The 18,290-nt window shown below is 44.8% G+C and overlaps 1 protein-coding gene across 1 annotated transcript; it reads right to left on the bottom strand.

Annotated features, from left to right (window-relative positions):
* Positions 1 to 248: 248 nt before the first annotated feature.
* LOC117532157 (oocyte zinc finger protein XlCOF6.1-like) lies at positions 249 to 13,568 on the bottom strand. The gene is made up of 2 exons (XM_034195450.1): positions 13,340 to 13,568; positions 249 to 1,116 (listed from the first exon to the last, which is right to left on the bottom strand). Exons 1-2 carry the CDS (start codon positions 13,497 to 13,499, stop codon positions 272 to 274), a joined length of 1,005 nt encoding a protein of 334 aa, XP_034051341.1. The 5' UTR covers positions 13,500 to 13,568; the 3' UTR covers positions 249 to 271.
* Positions 13,569 to 18,290: the final 4,722 nt, after the last annotated feature.

The raw sequence follows: 18,290 nt of genomic DNA, 5'->3' as shown, positions 1-18,290 counted from the left end.
CCAATCCACAATGTAAACATAGAGATGAGGCAAACAAAAAGATTAAGGTCTTCTGGATTAAAGAAGAGGACTAGAATTAGTGCTTATTGAACATAAGGCCTGATACAGACTGGCACCACATCACATCATTAGGTCTATGTGGCTTCAGCCCGACTTTGAACCCACGACTTGCAGCATGTGAGGGAACACACACAGCATGAATGCTGTGTGCCAGCTTCATCCTGTGACTCAGCCTCTGGACACCGGGAATCGTTCCAGCTCTGTTTTGGCGTCACTGACTGCTGCTCCGACCAGCACACTTGTGCTTTTTGATCCCTGAGTACCATGTAAATCTTTTGTCACACGTGCTGCAGCTGAAGGGTTTCTCTCCTGTGTGGATTCTCGTGTGCTGCGTCAGACTTCGCTTGTGTGTGAAGTTTTTCCGACACACTGTACAGCTGAAGGGTTTCTCTCCTGTGTGGGTCCTCATGTGTGTCACAGCGTGGTCACTGCGTGTGAACACTTTCTTACAGAATAAGCAGCCAAACGGTTTCTCTCCCGAATGAAATCTCATGTGTCGAACTAAATTCTCCCTCCGGGGGAACCTTGTCCCACAGACGGAGCAGCTGAATGGTTTCTCTCCTGTATGACACCTCATGTGCAGCTGAAAATGTCCCTTGTGTCCAAATCTTTTGCCACACTCAGAGCAGATGAATGGTTTTTCCCTCATGGGGACCTGGCTTGAATCTGTCTGAGGGTCTCTGGTCTCCTTCCACCCATCATCACTGACTTCAGTGTCACAGTCCGAACAGACGGATGCTTTGGGATCTTGGTGTGTTCTTGACCCACTGTCTGGAACAGGGTCTCCTTCTGGTTCTGAGCTGCTGGCTAACAGCTCCGCCTCTTTGTGGTCCTCAGTTTGGCTTTGATCAAACTGTGATGGATGAGCTTCCTTACCATTATTTTCACTCTTCACAGGAACATGAGGAAGTAGAAACTCCTTCAGCTCGTGGAGGTGCTGACTGCTCAAGAGTTCTTCCTGTTCTTCCTTAATGTGTGGGAACTCCAGGTCCTCCTGGTCCAGACTGTGGTTCCAGTCCGTCACCTCGTCCTTCCTGCCTGTCACGTTCTCATTACCTGAACATAAATGTGACAGATTCACAGTTCAAATTAGGTCCACAAGTGACGCACAACACGATCTTCTTTCAGCTTTAATAAAAAACAAAAATCACAAAAATCATTTAGGAATTACAAACATTTTTATACTCAGTCCCTCCTTTTTTATTTTTATTTTTGTGCATCATCAATTCTACAGTTTCACATAGAAAAATTTTTCATACAAGTGAACAGATCAAATCCAGGCTTGTGTCTCCCATGTTCCTTACTAACACTTCAAACCCTCTTTTTAATAAAATCCTTCTCTTTGCCAGAGTCGTTGATTTTCATGTCAGTCTGTTTGACTGACACATGAATCAGAGTTCACCTGTTATTACCTTAAAATCAGTGTTTGCCAAGTTCAAGCTTGTAGCTATGGTGACGGAACATTGACAAGTGAGGGAACACTGAAAAGTACCACAACACACCGTAGTGATAGAACACCTGCTACCTCCACATGGGGCTCAATTTACCGATGGTTTGCATGATTAAAAAAAAGTGCGCAAATTCCACATAATCTGCAAACAAATGTGCAGTCTGAAGGATAGATCAGGCTGCAATGTCATATTAAGAATCTCGTTTTTAAAGGCTAATAAATAAAATCATAGTGGCTCCAAATAAAATTCTTTTTATGACTTAAACCTTTAAAAGCTCAGTGGTTGTTCATCTTTTAATGTTTGAAAGTAAAAAAAACACATAACATCTAATTTGGCATTTGTCCGATTATTCCAGTTTATTAACAACAATTAATGCACACTTTACCTCTAAATACTGTTTGAATGCAATTCATTGTAATAACTGACAATATGAAGTTACTACTGAAGTATTGTTTTTTAGCAGATACTTTTTTACTCTGACTCACACATTGATTTTTATGCGTACTTAAGTTTTACTTGAGTAATTGTAAAGTAACAATACACTTACTAGATTAATTATAAAGTAAGAATGTTTGAGTAATTGTACAGTGACAATATATTTACTTGATTAATTATAAAGTAACAATATGTTTACTTGAGTAATTATACATTAACAATATGTTTACTTCAGTAATTATAAAGCAACAATACATTTACTTAAGAATGAGGTTATCAATGTGTTTATTGAGTAATTACAAAGTAACAATACATTTACTTGAGTAAGTATAAAGTAACAACATGTTTACTTGAATAAGCATAAAGTAACAATATACTTATCTGAGTAATTATACAGTAACAATATGTTAACTTGAGTAATTTTAAAGTAACAATACATTTACTTGAGTAATTATACAGTAACAATACATTTACTTGATTAATTATAAAGTAACAATATGTTTACTTGAGTAATTATACATTAACAATATGTTCACTTCAGTAATCATAAAGTAACAATACGTTTACTTGGATAATTATACAGTAACAAGGTCAAGGTCAAGGTCAGGTTTATTTATAAAGCACATTTACAAACAGTCAACACTGCCCCAAAGTGCTGTACAATAAAAGGATTTAAAATTATATTGTTAAATACAAGAACAAAATAAATCAACAAGACAGTAAAAGATGTGGCAGTGTTCAGCTCATCTTGTATTAAAAGCCAGTGCAAAAAGATATGTCTTTAAAAGAGTCTTAAAAGAGTCAACTGAAGGAGCCAGTCGGACATTCAATGGCAGAGAGTTCCAGAGCTTGGGCCCCGCAACAGCAAAGGCTCTGTCTCCTCTGGTCTTCAGCTTAGATCTGGGACAGACCAGTAAACTCTGGTCTGCGGAGCGCAGAGCTCTTCCTGGAGTGTGCAATGACAGCATATCAGATAAATAGAATGGGGCTTGACCGTGAATTGATTTAAAAACAAGCAACAAAATCTTAAAATCAATTCTAAAAGCAACAGGCAACCAGTGCAGTGAAGCTAAAACAGGAGAAATGTGTTGGTGCCGTTTGGCTCCAGTGAGCAGACGCGCAGCTGCATTTTGCACCATCTGGAGACGATGCAGAGACGACTGATTAAGACCAACATACAAAGAATTGCAGTAGTCTAAACGAGACGTGATCAAGGCGTGCACAACCTGTTCCAGCTGATTTGGGGGCAGGAAACGCTTGATTTTACTTAAAAGTCTAAGCTGGAAGAAGCTTGTTTTGACCACTGTATTGATCTGCTTCTCGAATTTAAAAGAGCTGTCTATAAAAACACCAAGGGTCTTAGCAGATGAATGACAGTAGGAGGCGAGTGAACCAAGGGCAGAAAGGTCAAGGTCACCAAAGACCACAATCTCTGTTTTGCTTTCATTTAGATTCAAAAAGTTTAAAGACATCCAGTCTTTGACTTCTTGAAAGCAAGTCTGTAGGATGGCAGATGAGTTTGTTTTAAGGTTCAGAGGTAGATAAATCTGCACATCATCAGCAAAGCACTGAAACTGAATGTTATATTTCTTAAAAATTGATCCTAAAGGAAGCAAATAAAGTGAAAATAAAATTGGCCCTAAAATTAAACCCTGAGGTACTCCACAAGTCAAAGGGGCTTTCTGTGACGCAAAGGGACCAAGGTTTACAGAAAAGCACCGACCAGTCAAATAGGACTTAAACCATTTGAACACTGTGCCATTTAATCCAACACACGATTCAAGGCGAGATAATAAGACCTGGTGGTCAACAGTGTCAAAGGCTGCAGTTAAATCCAAAAGCACAAGCACAGCTGAGCTGCCAGTGTCCATGATTAAAAGAAGATCATTAAAAACGTTTAAAAGAGCAGTTTCAGTGCTGTGCAAAGGTTTAAAACCAGACTGGAACTTTTCAGTTATGTCAAATGCAGTAAGGTGCGACTGTAGTTGAGTATAGACCACCTTTTCAAGTATTTTAGATAAAAATGATGTCTTAGAAATGGGTCTATAATTAGAAAAAATAGCAGGGTCCAAATTACGTTTTTTTTAAAGGGGCTGTATCATGGCCTGTTTAAAGGAACAAGGAACGACACCTGAAGACAGAGAAGCATAACAATATGTTTACTTGAGTAATTATAAAGTAACAATACATTTACTTGAGTAGGTATAAAGTAACAAGATGTTTACTTGAGTAATTATAAAGTAACAATACATTTACTTAAGTATAAATTAACAACACATTTAGTTGAGTAATTATGAAGTAAGAATACATTTATTTCAGTAATTATGAAGTAACAACATGTTTACTTGAGTAATTATGAAGTAAGAATATATTTACTTGAGTACTTTTTGTGTTTACTCACCTCTGATTAAATGAAACTGTGATACTGCAACAAATTAACCATCAATATATGACCTTTTGTTAAAATGTCAAACAGCTGAGGCTAAAATATCTGTTTAGATTTAATAATAATAACAACAATAATAATAATAATGATAACTTTATATATAAAGTGCTTAACGTTTGTCGGTCCCTGTCCCTGTGTGTGTGTGTGTGTGTATGTGTGAGTGTTGTGATGTTTTAATAATAAATCATTTGTTTGGTCAATCAAAATAAAAAGTTAACTTAGATCAACTGTTGAATTTTGCTATGAAATCTGAATGTGATGTGAAACTTTAACATGATTTTCTTCAACAATCATACAATTTTGATCATACTAGTCTGAGAAGTTAAGCAACAAGACTAAAGGCTGTTTGGGCTGCAGAAGACAAGCACAAGGTCAGAATGACAGAAAAGCGAAGTATAAGGTGCAAAGTACATTCACATGAAAACAGGATCATGTAAAAAAATCTTTAGAATTTTACATACATTCAACACAAAATGAAAACATTCTATCAGGCTGTAGATTTACAAAGACCATACTGACTGAATACATGCACATGATGTGATGATTAATGCTACGCTGAGGCTTGGAGCTTCCAAATACCCGGGACAATGACCTCGGACCAGGAGGACCAGGAACTAAATTGGTGCTACTGGTCCTGACCCTAACTCTGTTCAGTTACAAGTTTTATTTCAGTAGTAAATTAAATTAAGGATCAAATATATAAGGACAATGCTCATTGCCTCATTTCTAGTTGTTTTTCACTTGTAAAAGTAATAGTAATATTAAGTAAAATTATTTATTATATTATATTAAATATTAAACGTAAATTAAATAGAGCCCGACCGATATGGATTTTTTTGAGGCCGATGCCGATAACGATATTTGGATGAAAAAAATGCCAATAATCAATAAATCGGCTGATTTGCCGACAGCCGATAAATAGTGAATAAATAAATAGTGAATCTGAATGTTTCAACCTCTTAGCAGTAAATGAAAGTTTTTCATGCCAGAAATAAGGTTTACACAACGTGGGCTTAATAAAAAGCGTGACCGACGCAATGAAGCACATTTGACACATTACTACATAAACTGAGTTAATCAAACTGAGTTGAACTGAAACGGGAGAAATGTGGGGTGAATGTAATCACAAAGTTATTACAAACAACATCCTTATAAACTTACTTGTATGCATGTGTCAGCCGATCAGTGCAGTGTGACGGCGAACTACGGGGGCCGGTGATAAACACATTTAAGCAGGGGTGTAAGCAGCTCTCAGTTGAATGGAGTCAGAGCTCCATCTACTGGACAAACGGTGCAAGGACATTTTACATTGCCGACACAAACATTATTTCAGTAACTGTTCTGTTTATGAGAAATTATCGGCGTTCTATCGGCAAAATTTCGGCCGATAGTGAGTACTTTGAAAAGGGCTCATATCGGCTGTAATATCGGCCGGCCGCAGGCCCGGATCCAGTGTTGGGAAAGTGTAAGTACACGGACCCACAACAGGGGCGCAAATGAACGGACAATGGAATAGGTCAAATAACAACACTTTACTGTTGCGAACGTGCACAACAAACACAACAGATTACACAATAGATCAATGGTCAAATTACAAGGTGTCGTGTGGGCAGGCTCGAAGATAGGAGACGCCTGTCCAAAGCAGAACCGGAACCACACGATTTCCTCCGCCACCAGACCCCGGGAATACTGGAGCCGCCAAGTCCCGAACTCCCAGGTGGCCACTGCCTCCGCGTGTCGGACCTGGTACTGCTGGCGAGGAACAAAAACACAATTAAACGTGGGTGCGTCTGCACCCAGCAATCTGCACGGCAGGGAAGCTACCTCCACCTCTCGTTGGAGAAAAAGTCTGTTATCACTCACAAAAATCACAAAAAAAGGCTTTCTATCAAGCAGTCAGGCTGAGGATATTACCTTTCAGGTAGAACGATATCTCGGCAAAGAGGTGGAGATGACGTCTTGCTGATATACCGATGCAGATCAGATGAGTGGTGACAGCTGTCACAGGTGATGAGTGTCAGCTGTCACCCCGGCTGCTCCTGTGAGGCGGCAGCGCCCTCTGGTGCCTGGAGCCCGCACTCCAGGCAGGGTGCCCTCTGGTGGTGGTGGGCCAGCAGTACCTCCTCTTCAGCGGCCCACACAACAGGACCCCCCCCTCAACGGGCGCCTCCTGGCGCCCGACCAGGCTTGTCTGGGTGGTGGCGGTAGAAATCGGCCAGGAGGGCCGGGTCCAGAATGAAGCTCCTCTTCACCCAGGAGCGTTCTTCAGGTCCGTACCCCTCCCAGTCCACCAAATACTGGAAGCCCCGGCCCATCCTACGGACATCCAAAAGCCGGCGCACAGTCCAAGCCGGCGCGCCATCGATGATCCGGGCAGGAGGCGGTGCCGGACCCGGAGTACAGAGGGGTGAGGTGTGATGTGGTTTGATTCGGGACACGTGAAATACAGGATGGATCCGCAGTGAGGCCGGCAGCTGAAGCCTCACTGCGGCTGCAGTGAGGCCGGCAGCTGAAGCCTCACTGCGGCTGGACTGATGACCTTCTGGATTTTGAAGGGACCGATGTAACGGTCCTGTAACTTGGGGGAGTCCACTTTGAGGGGGATGTCCTTTGTCGACAACCACACCTCCTGCCCTGGCCGATACGCAGGGGCCGGGGTCCGCCGACGGTCTGCATGGGCCTTTGACCTCATCCGGGCCCTCAGCAAGGCAGAATGGGCGGCACGCCACACCCGACGGCACTTCCGTAGGTGGGCCTGGACCAAGGGCACACCGACCTCTCCCTCAACCACTGGAAACAAAGGCGGTTGGTACCCCAGACATACCTCGAAAGGGGAGAGGCCGGTGGCTGACGACACCTGGCTGTTATGGGCATACTCGATCCAGGCCAGATGGGTACTCCAGGCCGCCGGGTGCGCGGCTGTCACGCAACGCAGGGCCTGCTCCATCTCCTGATTGGCCCGTTCTGCTTGCCCGTTGGTCTGGGGATGGTACCCGGATGAGAGACTCACCGTGGCCCCCAGTTCCCGGCAGAAGCTCCTCCAGACGTGCGAGGAGAACTGGGGACCGCGATCTGAGACAATGTCTGTTGGGATCCCATGCAGCCGGACGACGTGGTGAACCAGGAGGTCCGCTGTCTCCTGGGCCGTCGGGAGCTTCGGGAGGGCCACGAAGTGGGCCGCCTTGGAGAATCGGTCCACTATCGTGAAGATGGTGGTGTTGCCCTGGGACGGCGGGAGACCCGTGACAAAATCCAGGCCGATGTGGGACCAGGGGCGATGGGGCACGGGCAGCGGCTGGAGCAGACCCGAAGCCCTACGATGGTCAGCCTTGCCCCTGGCGCAGATGGTGCAGGCCTGGATATAATCCCGGACGTCGGCCTCTAGGGACGCCCACCAGAAGCGCTGCCGGACAACTGCCACGGTTCTTCGCACCCCTGGATGACAGGAGAGCTTAGAGCCGTGACAGAAGTCCAGGACTGCAGCCCTAGCTTCTGGTGGGACGTAAAGTCTGTTCTTCGGCCCAGTTCCAGGGTCCGGGCTTCGTGCCAGGGCCTCCCGGACGGTTCTCTCTACGTCCCAGGTGAGGGTGGCCACGATAGTGGACTCCGGGATGATGGGTTCCGGTGGATCCGACAACTCCGTTTTGACTTCATCTTCATGTACCCGGGACAAGGCATCCGATCTCTGGTTCTTGGTCCCGGGACGGTAGGTGATCCGGAAGTCAAAACGGCCGAAGAACAGTGACCAGCGGGCTTGCCTGGGATTCAGCCGCTTGGCGGTCCTGATATACTCCAGGTTCCGGTGGTCAGTGAAAACCGTGAATGGCACGGACGTTCCCTCCAACAGATGTCTCCACTCCTCAAGAGCCTCTTTCACCGCAAGGAGTTCTCGATTGCCGACGTCATAGTTCCGTTCGGCCGGGGTCAACCTGCGGGAAAAATAGGCACATGGGTGAAGGACCTTATCGGTCTTCCCGCTCTGGGAAAGCACAGCTCCTATCCCTGAGTCCGAGGCGTCCACTTCAACCACTAACTGGCGACTAGGATCGGGCTGCACCAGAACGGGTGCAGACGAGAAGCGCCGTTTCAACTCCTTGAACGCGGCATCGCAACGATCCGACCAGGTGAAGGGAACTTTTGGTGAGGTCAGGGCTGTCAGGGGGCTAACTACCTGACTGTAGCCCCTAATGAACCTCCTGTAGAAATTAGCAAAGCCGAGGAACTGTTGCAGCTTCCTACGGCTAGTGGGTTGGGGCCAGTCTCTCACCGCCGCAACCTTGGCCGGATCAGGAGCGACGGAGTTGGGGGAGATGATAAACCCCAGGAAGGACAAAGAGGTGCGGTGGAACTCACACTTGTCGCCCTTCACAAACAGCCGGTTCTCCAACAACCGCTGCAGGACCTGACGTACATGCCGGACATGAGTCTCAGGATCCGGAGAAAAGATGAGTATATCGTCTAGATATACGAAGACGAATCGGTGCAGGAAATCCCGCAAGACATCATTAACTAATGCTTGGAACGTCGCGGGGGCGTTGGTGAGGCCGAACGGCATGACCAGGTACTCAAAGTGACCTAATGGGGTGTTGAATGCCGTCTTCCATTCGTCTCCCTTCCGGATCCGAACCAGGTGATACGCATTTCTAAGATCCAGTTTAGTAAAGATTTTGGCTCCATGCAGGGGGGTGAACACGGAATCTAATAATGGCAACGGGTATCGGTTGCGAACCGTAATCTCATTCAGCCCCCTGTAATCAATACATGGACGAAGTCCGCCATCTTTCTTGCCCACAAAAAAGAAACCTGCCCCCATCGGGGAGGTGGAGTTCCGGATCAGCCCGGCAGCTAATGAGTCCCGGATGTAGGTCTCCATTGATTCGCGCTCAGGTCGTGAGAGGTTGTACAGCCTGCTGGACGGGAACTCAGCGCCTGGAACCAAATCAATGGCACAATCGTACGGACGGTGCGGGGGAAGGGTGAGTGCCAGATCCTTGCTGAAGACGTCAGCAAGATCGTGGTACTCAACCGGCACTGCCGTCAAATTGGGAGGGACTTTGACCTCCTCCTTAGCCTGGGAACCGGGAGGAACCGAGGATCCTAAACACACCCGATGGCAGGTTTCGCTCCACTGAACCACCACCCCAGACGGCCAATCGATCCGGGGATTGTGCTTTAACATCCATGGGATGCCCAAAATCACGCGGGAGGTGGCAGGAGTTACAAAAAACTCAATCTCCTCCCGGTGGTTTCCAGACACCACCAGTTACTGGTGGTGTCTTGTGTGTGAGTAAAGGGAGGAGGGTGCCATCTAGTGCCCGCACCTGCAATGGCGTAGGAAGCGCCACCAGAGGGAGCCCTACCTCCTTTGCCCATCTGCTGTCTAGCAGATTCCCTTCTGACCCCGTGTCCACCAGTGCTCGGGCTTGAAGGGTTAAATCCCCGCTCAGGATTGTGACTGGGAGTCGTGTGGCAATTTGTGTGTGTCTCACTTGAATGTCTTGACCCCCCCTTAGCCCAGTCTCTAAGGGCGAGTGTTGACGTTTTGGCCATTTGGGGCAGTCTCTCTGTGTGTGCTCTGTTGAGCTGCAGAGAAAACACTCTCCATGGATCAGCTTCCCCATTTTGGCCCTGTGCGTCTCCCTAACAACGTCAACAGGGGGAGCTGTTGCCCCACAAAGCGCTGCGGCTGTGGAGCGTGGGGAGGGCGGCCCCTTTTCGAACCCGGAAGGGAGAAGGGCGGTGCGTATCCGGTCACGTCCTTCGCCTCGCTCCCGACGGCGTTCCTCTAACCGATTGTCTAATCGTATAACGAGATCAATAAGCCCGTCTAAATCCCGCGGTTCGTCCTTAGCCACCAGGAGCTCCTTCAGGACCAACGACAGTCCGTTTACGAAGGCGGCGCGGAGGGCAGTGTTATTCCAGCCGGACCTCGCAGCCGCGATGCGGAAGTCGACTGCATAAGCAGCTGCGCTCCGGCGCCCGTCTCATTGACAGCAGCACAGCTGAAGCGGTCTCTCCTCTATTTGGGTGATCGAACACTGTTCTGAACTCCCTCACAAACCCATCATATGTCAGAAGGAGCCGTGAATTTTGCTCCCAAAGCGCTGTAGCCCAAGCGCGTGCCTTGCCGCGAAGCAGATTAATTACATAAGCTATCTTGCTAGAATCAGTCGCGTACATGACGGGACGTTGTGCGAAGACGAGCGAACACTGCATAAGGAAGTCCGCGCACGTCTCCACACAACCTCCGTACGGCTCTGGAGGGCTTATGTATGCTTCAGGGGAAGGTGGGAGGGGTCGTTGAACGACCAGTGGAACGTCACTGTTACGCACAGGGTCGACAGGAGAGAGAGCCGCAGCAGCGCCCTGAGGGCGTGCCTCCACCTGCGCGGCGAGAGCCTCCACCCTGCGGTTAAGGAGGACGTTCTGCTCGGTCATTAAATCCAACCGAGCCGTGAAAGCGGTGAGGATTCGCTGCAACTCACCGATCATTCCTCCTGCGGGCGCCTGTGCGCCCTGTTCTTCCATTGGCCGTTCAACAGCCGGTTGACGCCCCTCGGGCTTCATGACGTTGGCCGAGATATCCTGTTGGAAAAGTGTAAGTACACGGACCCACAACAGGGGCGCAAATGAACGGACAATGGAATAGGTCAAATAACAACACTTTACTGTTGCGAACGTGCACAACAAACACAACAGATTACACAATAGATCAAAGGTCAAATTACAAGGTGTCGTGTGGGCAGGCTCGAAGATAGGAGACGCCTGTCCAAAGCAGAACCGGAACCACACGATTTCCTCCGCCACCAGACCCCGGGAATACTGGAGCCGCCAAGTCCCGAACTCCCAGGTGGCCACTGCCTCCGCGTGTCGGACCTGGTACTGCTGGCGAGGAACAAAAACACAATTAAACGTGGGTGCGTCTGCACCCAGCAATCTGCACGGCAGGGAAGCTACCTCCACCTCTCGTTGGAGAAAAAGTCTGTTATCACTCACAAAAATCACAAAAAAGGCTTTCTATCAAGCAGTCAGGCTGAGGATATTACCTTTCAGGTAGAACGATATCTCGGCAAAGAGGTGGAGATGACGTCTTGCTGATATACCGATGCAGATCAGATGAGTGGTGACAGCTGTCACAGGTGATGAGTGTCAGCTGTCACCCCGGCTGCTCCTGTGAGGCGGCAGCGCCCTCTGGTGCCTGGAGCCCGCACTCCAGGCAGGGTGCCCTCTGGTGGTGGTGGGCCAGCAGTACCTCCTCTTCAGCGGCCCACACAACATCCAGACTGGTTTGGACCGATTTTTTACGCATCATTCGTCATCGGTAAAAAAAAAAAAAAAAAAAAAAAATCTTGAATAATCCTGAATAGTGCCGAACGTGTCCCCGCGGTGAACACAGCTTTTCGGTGGTTTTCATGTCAACCGATAGTCCGTAAATTATATGGATTTTTCAGAGTTTCAGAGTCATACAGACGTACAAATAAAGTTGGATATTCAGGGTTTGGTCTGCAGCGACGGTAATCAACTGTTTCTGCAGCACCTTTGAAGCCGTGAACCATTGAAGCAATGCTTTGATCCACTAGCTTGTTGGTTCTTTGATTCGCTGCTCTTCAGAAACGGCAAGTCCGCTTCTTAACTCCTCTCAAAGCCATTAAAATAACGTGAGTCACTTTTGTGTGGATTAAAGTCACTAACTGGGACTCTTGTCTTGTTGCACTCAAGAAATGAGAATCGTCCTCCGTTCCATTGGCACAGCTCTAAACGCTGCGCGGCTCTCTGCTGAGACAGAGTCCGGTCGGAATAACTTTAAAACGAATCGCCGCTTTAAATAAAATGACACCTCTTTCCAAACGTTGTAATACAGACAAGAAACTACAATCAACTAAAACGTTTTTTCCTCCCAAAATGAAACGTGCCGTATTTCTTTACAAATTACATCTTGACGTGCAGCACAGCAGCTGTAAGAGCTCAGCTCAGATATATGGAAAGACATTCATGTCAATAATGTCTGAAAGGAAATGCTTTTGACAAAAACTACAGATTTTGTTTATTGCTATTTATGTCCAGAGATCAAGGATCCACCATGTAGAGTTTATTATGTCCAAAGTTTAAGGATCCAGTGACCAATTTCATATTTATTTACTTTAAGACTCAATAAAATGTTCAGTTTCAATTCAGTTTCAATTTAATCGGCTTATAAATCACAACAAAATTCTAAATATACTAAAACAAATACATCACAATTGTACACAAATCACAGTTGTGATATGTGTACAACTGTGATGTATTTGTTTTAGTATATTTAGTCATGGACATGATGAATATTGTTACCTGCTGGACTGTTTCTAATTTTGATTGGTATCAATGGAAAATGTCTGTATCTCAATATATTATTATTAAGAATATATGCAGTCATATTTTTATTGATTTTATCAATTGAAAAAAAATCATATATAGATTCAGGTATAATTGAAAGATTTTGGCAATAAATTAGATCCTGTTTACAGTCCATTTTTGTTATAGTGTTGTTTTTTTTAGGACATATTTATAGAAATAAGAAATGTTCACCATGGCCCATGAAGTATAATAAATATATTAAAAGAAGTGTGACAGTGTATGTTGCACACGAATAAAAGAATGAAGATTATTGAATAACAAGATGCGTACGATTTTTATTTTATCATTGGGCAAAAATGCATCTGTTAGATTTTCACTCTGGATCCAGCTGGGCCGATATATCGGTCGGGCTCTAAAATTAAATATTTAAAATAATATTAAGTAATATTAATAATAAAGCTGGAATAAACCATTCAACGAGGCGAAATTTCACCTCATGAAAAATTCGTACCACTGAACTCATAAACATTCATTATTTGTATACTGTTCACTTTTAATTCTGCCGCAGGAAGGGAGTGGTAAGATGGCGGACAGCCGCTGGGCTCGGACTGACCTGCGTGATGGTGCTCGGACTGTTCCTGCGGCGGCCTGCGGCGGCGCTGCAACTCGTCCTCGTACTGTGTGAAGGTTGCCTCCAACAGCGCGCATATGTCCTGCGCGGCCGCGGAGAGTCTCTGCTCCACAAAGGAACGCAGCAGCTGCACTTTGGACATCTTTTTCCTTCACTCCAGCAACCGCTGCTGTTGCTTCTTGTTTGAATGTATCACGTACCGTGCACGTGCAGCACCGCCACCTGCAGGACTGGAGGGGAACAAAACTAGTCTTCTTTCGTGCACGTGTTTACGTTTACGTGGTGTGTTGCACGCGATTTTTTTGTTGCTTCTAAACTGTGGTGTTTTATTGGTATTGTAAAACACTTTGAAATGCATTCCTCCTGAAAGTGCTCTGTTAATAATAATAATAATAATAAGAGGAAGAAGAAGAAACATTATTTATTTATGGTAAAGGAGGAGATGATATTACTAAAAATAACCATCAGAAATTCACAGTTTAGTCAAGTTGTTGAGAAGAAATCAGATCCTCTGAGTCAAAAGTCACACATTTAGGAGAAAACCTCATGCATGTTTCTGGGTGTAACTACAGCGCAGGTGCACGATGCATCACCTTTCAAGTCAAATAGCTTGAAGTAGGTAATATCAATCAATCAATCAATCAGTGAATTTTTTATATAGCGCCAAATCACAACAAACAGTTGCCCCAAGGCGCTTTATATTGTAAGGCAAGGCAATACAATAATTATGTAAAACCCCAACGGTCAAAACGACCCCCTGTGAGCAAGCACTTGGCGACAGTGGGAAGGAAAAACTCCCTTTTAACAGGAAGAAACCTCCAGTAGAACCAGGCTCAGGGAGGGGCAGTCTTCTGCTGGGACTGGTTGGGGCTGAGGGAGAGAACCGGGAAAAAGACATGCTGTGGAGGGGAGCAGAGATCGATCACTAATGATTAAATGCAGAGTGGTGCATACAGAGCAAAAAGAGAAAGAAACACTCAGTGCATCATGGGAACCCCCCAGCAGTCTAAGTCTATAGCAGCATAACTAAGGGATGGTTCAGGGTCACCTGATCCAGCCCTAACTATAAGCTTTAGCAAAAAGGAAAGTTTTAAGCCTAATCTTAAAAGTAGAGAGGGTGTCTGTCTCCCTGATCTGAATTGGGAGCTGGTTCCACAGGAGAGGAGCCTGAAAGCTGAAGGCTCTGCCTCCCATTCTACTCTTAGAGTCATCAAAAATGACTCCAAGATTTCTCACAGTATTACTAGAGGTCAGGGTAATGCCATCCACAGTAAGGATCTGGTTAGACACCATGTTTCTAAGATTTGTGGGGCCAAGTACAATAACTTCAGTTTTATCTGAGTTTAAAAGCAGGAAATTAGAGGTCATCCATGTCTTTATGTCTGTAAGACAATCCTGCAGTTTAGCTAATTGGTGTGTCCCCTCTGGCTTCATGGATAGATAAAGCTGGGTATCATCTGCGTAACAATGAAAATTTAAGCAATACCGTCTAATAATACTGCCTAAGGGAAGCATGTATAAAGTGAATAAAATTGGTCCTAGCACAGAACCTTGTGGAACTCCATAATTAACTTTAGTCTGTGAAGAAGATTCCCCATTTACATGAACAAATTGTAATCTATTAGATAAATATGATTCAAACCACCGCAGCGCAGTGCCTTTAATACCTATGGCATGCTCTAATCTCTGTAATAAAATTTTATGGTCAACAGTATCAAAAGCAGCACTGAGGTCTAACAGAACAAGCACAGAGATGAGTCCACTAAGAAGATCATTTGTAACCTTCACTAATGCTGTTTCTGTACTATGATGAATTCTAAAACCTGACTGAAACTCTTCAAATAGACCATTCCTCTGCAGATGATCAGTTAGCTGTTTTACAACTACCCTTTCAAGAATTTTTGAGAGAAAAGGAAGGTTGGAGATTGGCCTATAATTAGCTAAGATAGCTGGGTCAAGTGATGGCTTTTTAAGTAATGGTTTAATTACTGCCACCTTAAAAGCCTGTGGTACATAGCCAACTAACAAAGATAGATTGATCATATTTAAGATCGAAGCATTAAATAATGGTAGGGCTTCCTTGAGCAGCCTGGTAGGAATGGGGTCTAATAAACATGTTGATGGTTTGGATGAAGTAACTAATGAAAATAACTCAGACAGAACAATCGGAGAGAAAGAGTCTAACCAAATACCGGCATCACTGAAAGCAGCCAAAGATAACGATACGTCTTTGGGATGGTTATGAGTAATTTTTTCTCTAATAGTTAAAATTTTGTTAGCAAAGAAAGTCATGAAGTCATTACTAGTTAAAGTTAATGGAATACTCAGCTCAATAGAGCTCTGACTCTTAGTCAGCCTGGCTACAGTGCTGAAAAGAAACCTGGGGTTGTTCTTATTTTCTTCAATTAGTGATGAGTAGAAAGATGTCCTAGCTTTACGGAGGGCTTTTTTATAGAGCAACAGACTCTTTTTCCAGGCTAAGTGAAGATCTTCTAAATTAGTGCGACGCCATTTCCTCTCCAACTTACGGGTTATCTGCTTTAAGCTACGAGTTTGTGAGTTATACCACGGAGTCAGGCACTTCTGATTTAAAGCTCTCTTTTTTAGAGGAGCTACAGCATCCAAAGTTGTCTTCAATGAGGATGTAAAACTATTGACGAGATACTCTATCTCACTTACAGAGTTTAGGTAGCTACTCTGCACTGTGTTGGTATATGGCATTAGAGAACATAAAGAAGGAATCATATCCTTAAACCTAGTTACAGCGCTTTCTGAAAGACTTCTAGTGTAATGAAACTTATTCCCCACTGCTGGGTAGTCCATCAGAGTAAATGTAAATGTTGTTAAGAAATGATCAGACAGAAGGGAGTTTTCAGAGAATACTGTTAAGTATTCTATTTCCATACCATAAGTCAGAACAAGATCTAAGATATGATTAAAGTGGTGGGTGGACTCATATACTTTTTGAGCAAAGCCAATAGAGTCTAATAATAGATTAAATGCAGTGTTGAGGCTGTCATTCTCAGCATCAATCGATTTTTTTTTTTCGACAATTTTTTTATTCCATTTAATTTTTCTCTGCAGTGACATAGGAGTATAAGGTGAGTAACACTGAATGAAACGAAAACATCTGCAGTCACAACTGATTTGGTAGAATGGATGAACCAAAAGAACAGTGGATCAGATAATCAATAGATAATCAATCAATCAATCAATCAATTTTTTTATATAGCGCCAAATCACAACAAACAGTTGCCCCAAGGCGCTTAGCATCTGTGTGGATGTTAAAATCGCCCACTATAATTATCTTATCTGAGCTAAGCACTAAGTCAGACAAAAGGTCTGAAAATTCACAGAGAAACTCACAGTAACGACCAGGTGGACGATAGATAATAACAAATAAAACTGGTTTTTGGGACTTCCAATTTGGATGGACAAGACTAAGAGTCAAGCTTTCAAATGAATTAAAGCTCTGTCTGGGTTTTTGATTAATTAATAAGCTGGAATGGAAGATTGCTGCTAATCCTCCGCCTCGGCCCGTGCTACGAGCATTCTGACAGTTAGTGTGACTCGGGGGTGTTGACTCATTTAAACTAACATATTCATCCTGCTGTAACCAGGTTTCTGTAAGGCAGAATAAATCAATATGTTGATCAATTATTATATCATTTACCAACAGGGACTTAGAAGAGAGAGACCTAATGTTTAATAGACCACATTTAACTGTTTTAGTAGTCTGTGGTGCAGTTGAAGGTGCTATATTATTTTTTCTTTTTGAATTTTTATGCTTAAATAGATTTTTGCTGGTTATTGGTAGTCTGGGAGCAGGCACCGTCTCTACGGGGATGGGGTAATGAGGGGATGGCAGGGGGAGAGAAGCTGCAGAGAGGTGTGTAAGACTACAACTCTGCTTCCTGGTCCCAACCCTGGATAGTCACGGTTTGGAGGATTTAAGAAATTGGCCAGATTTCTAGAAATGAGAGCTGCTCCATCCAAAGTGGGATGGATGCCGTCTCTCCTAACAAGACAGGTTTTCCCCAGAAGCTTTGCCAATTATCTATGAAGCCCACCTCATTTTTTGGACACCACTCAGACAGCCAGCAATTCAAGGAGAACATGCGGCCTAAACATGTCACTCCTGGTCTGATTGGGGAGGGGCCCAGAGAAAACTACAGAGTCCGACATTGTTTTTGCAAAGTTACACACCGATTTAATGTTAATTTTAGTGACCTCCGATTGGCGTAACCGAGTGTCATTACTGCCGACGTGAATTACAATCTTACCAAATTTACGCTTAGCCTTAGCCAGCAGTTTCAAATTTCCTTCAATGTCGCCTGCTCTGGCCCCCGGAAGACAATTGACTATGGTTGCTGGTGTCGCTAACTTCACATTTCTCAAAACAGAGTCGCCAATAACCAGACTTTGATCCTCGGCGGGTGTGTCGTCGAGTGGGGAAAAACGGTTAGAGATGTGAACGGGTTGGCGGTGTACACGGGGCTTCTGTTTAGGGCTACGCTTCCTCCTCACAGTCACCCAGTCAGCCTGCTTTCCCGGCTGCTCGGGATCTGCCAGAGGGAAACTAACGGCGGCTAAGCTACCTTGGTCCGCACCGACTACAGGGGCCTGGCTAGCTGTAGAATTTTCCACAGTGCGGAGCCGAGTCTCCAATTCGCCCAGCCTGGCCTCCAAAGCTACGAATAAGCTACACTTATTACAAGTACCGTTACTGCTAAAGGAGGCCGAGGAATAACTAAACATTTCACACCCAGAGCAGAAAAGTGCGGGAGAGACAGGAGAAGCTGCCATGCTAAATTGGCTAAGAGCTAGTAGCTGCGCTAAGCTAGCGGATTCCTAAAAACACGCAAAGTAAATAACGTGTAAATAATTTAGAGGTGATTCAGCAGAAGGAGTGCTTTAGTTAAGGCACGTAAAG

This window comes from Thalassophryne amazonica, chromosome 19 (assembly GCF_902500255.1).
Source record: "Thalassophryne amazonica chromosome 19, fThaAma1.1, whole genome shotgun sequence".
Classification (NCBI taxonomy): Eukaryota; Metazoa; Chordata; class Actinopteri; order Batrachoidiformes; family Batrachoididae; genus Thalassophryne; species Thalassophryne amazonica.
This window is presented reverse-complemented; position numbering and strand designations above follow the sequence as displayed.

Coding starts and splice junctions, on each gene's coding strand:
- LOC117532157 (XM_034195450.1), bottom strand. CDS start 13,499: ATGTCCAAAGTGCAGCTGCTGCGTTCCTTTGTGGAGCAGAGACTCTCC. Junction 1,117..13,339: donor GTCCGAGCACCATCACGCAG/GTCAGTCCGAGC, acceptor ATTTATGTTCAG/GTAATGAGAACGTGACAGGC.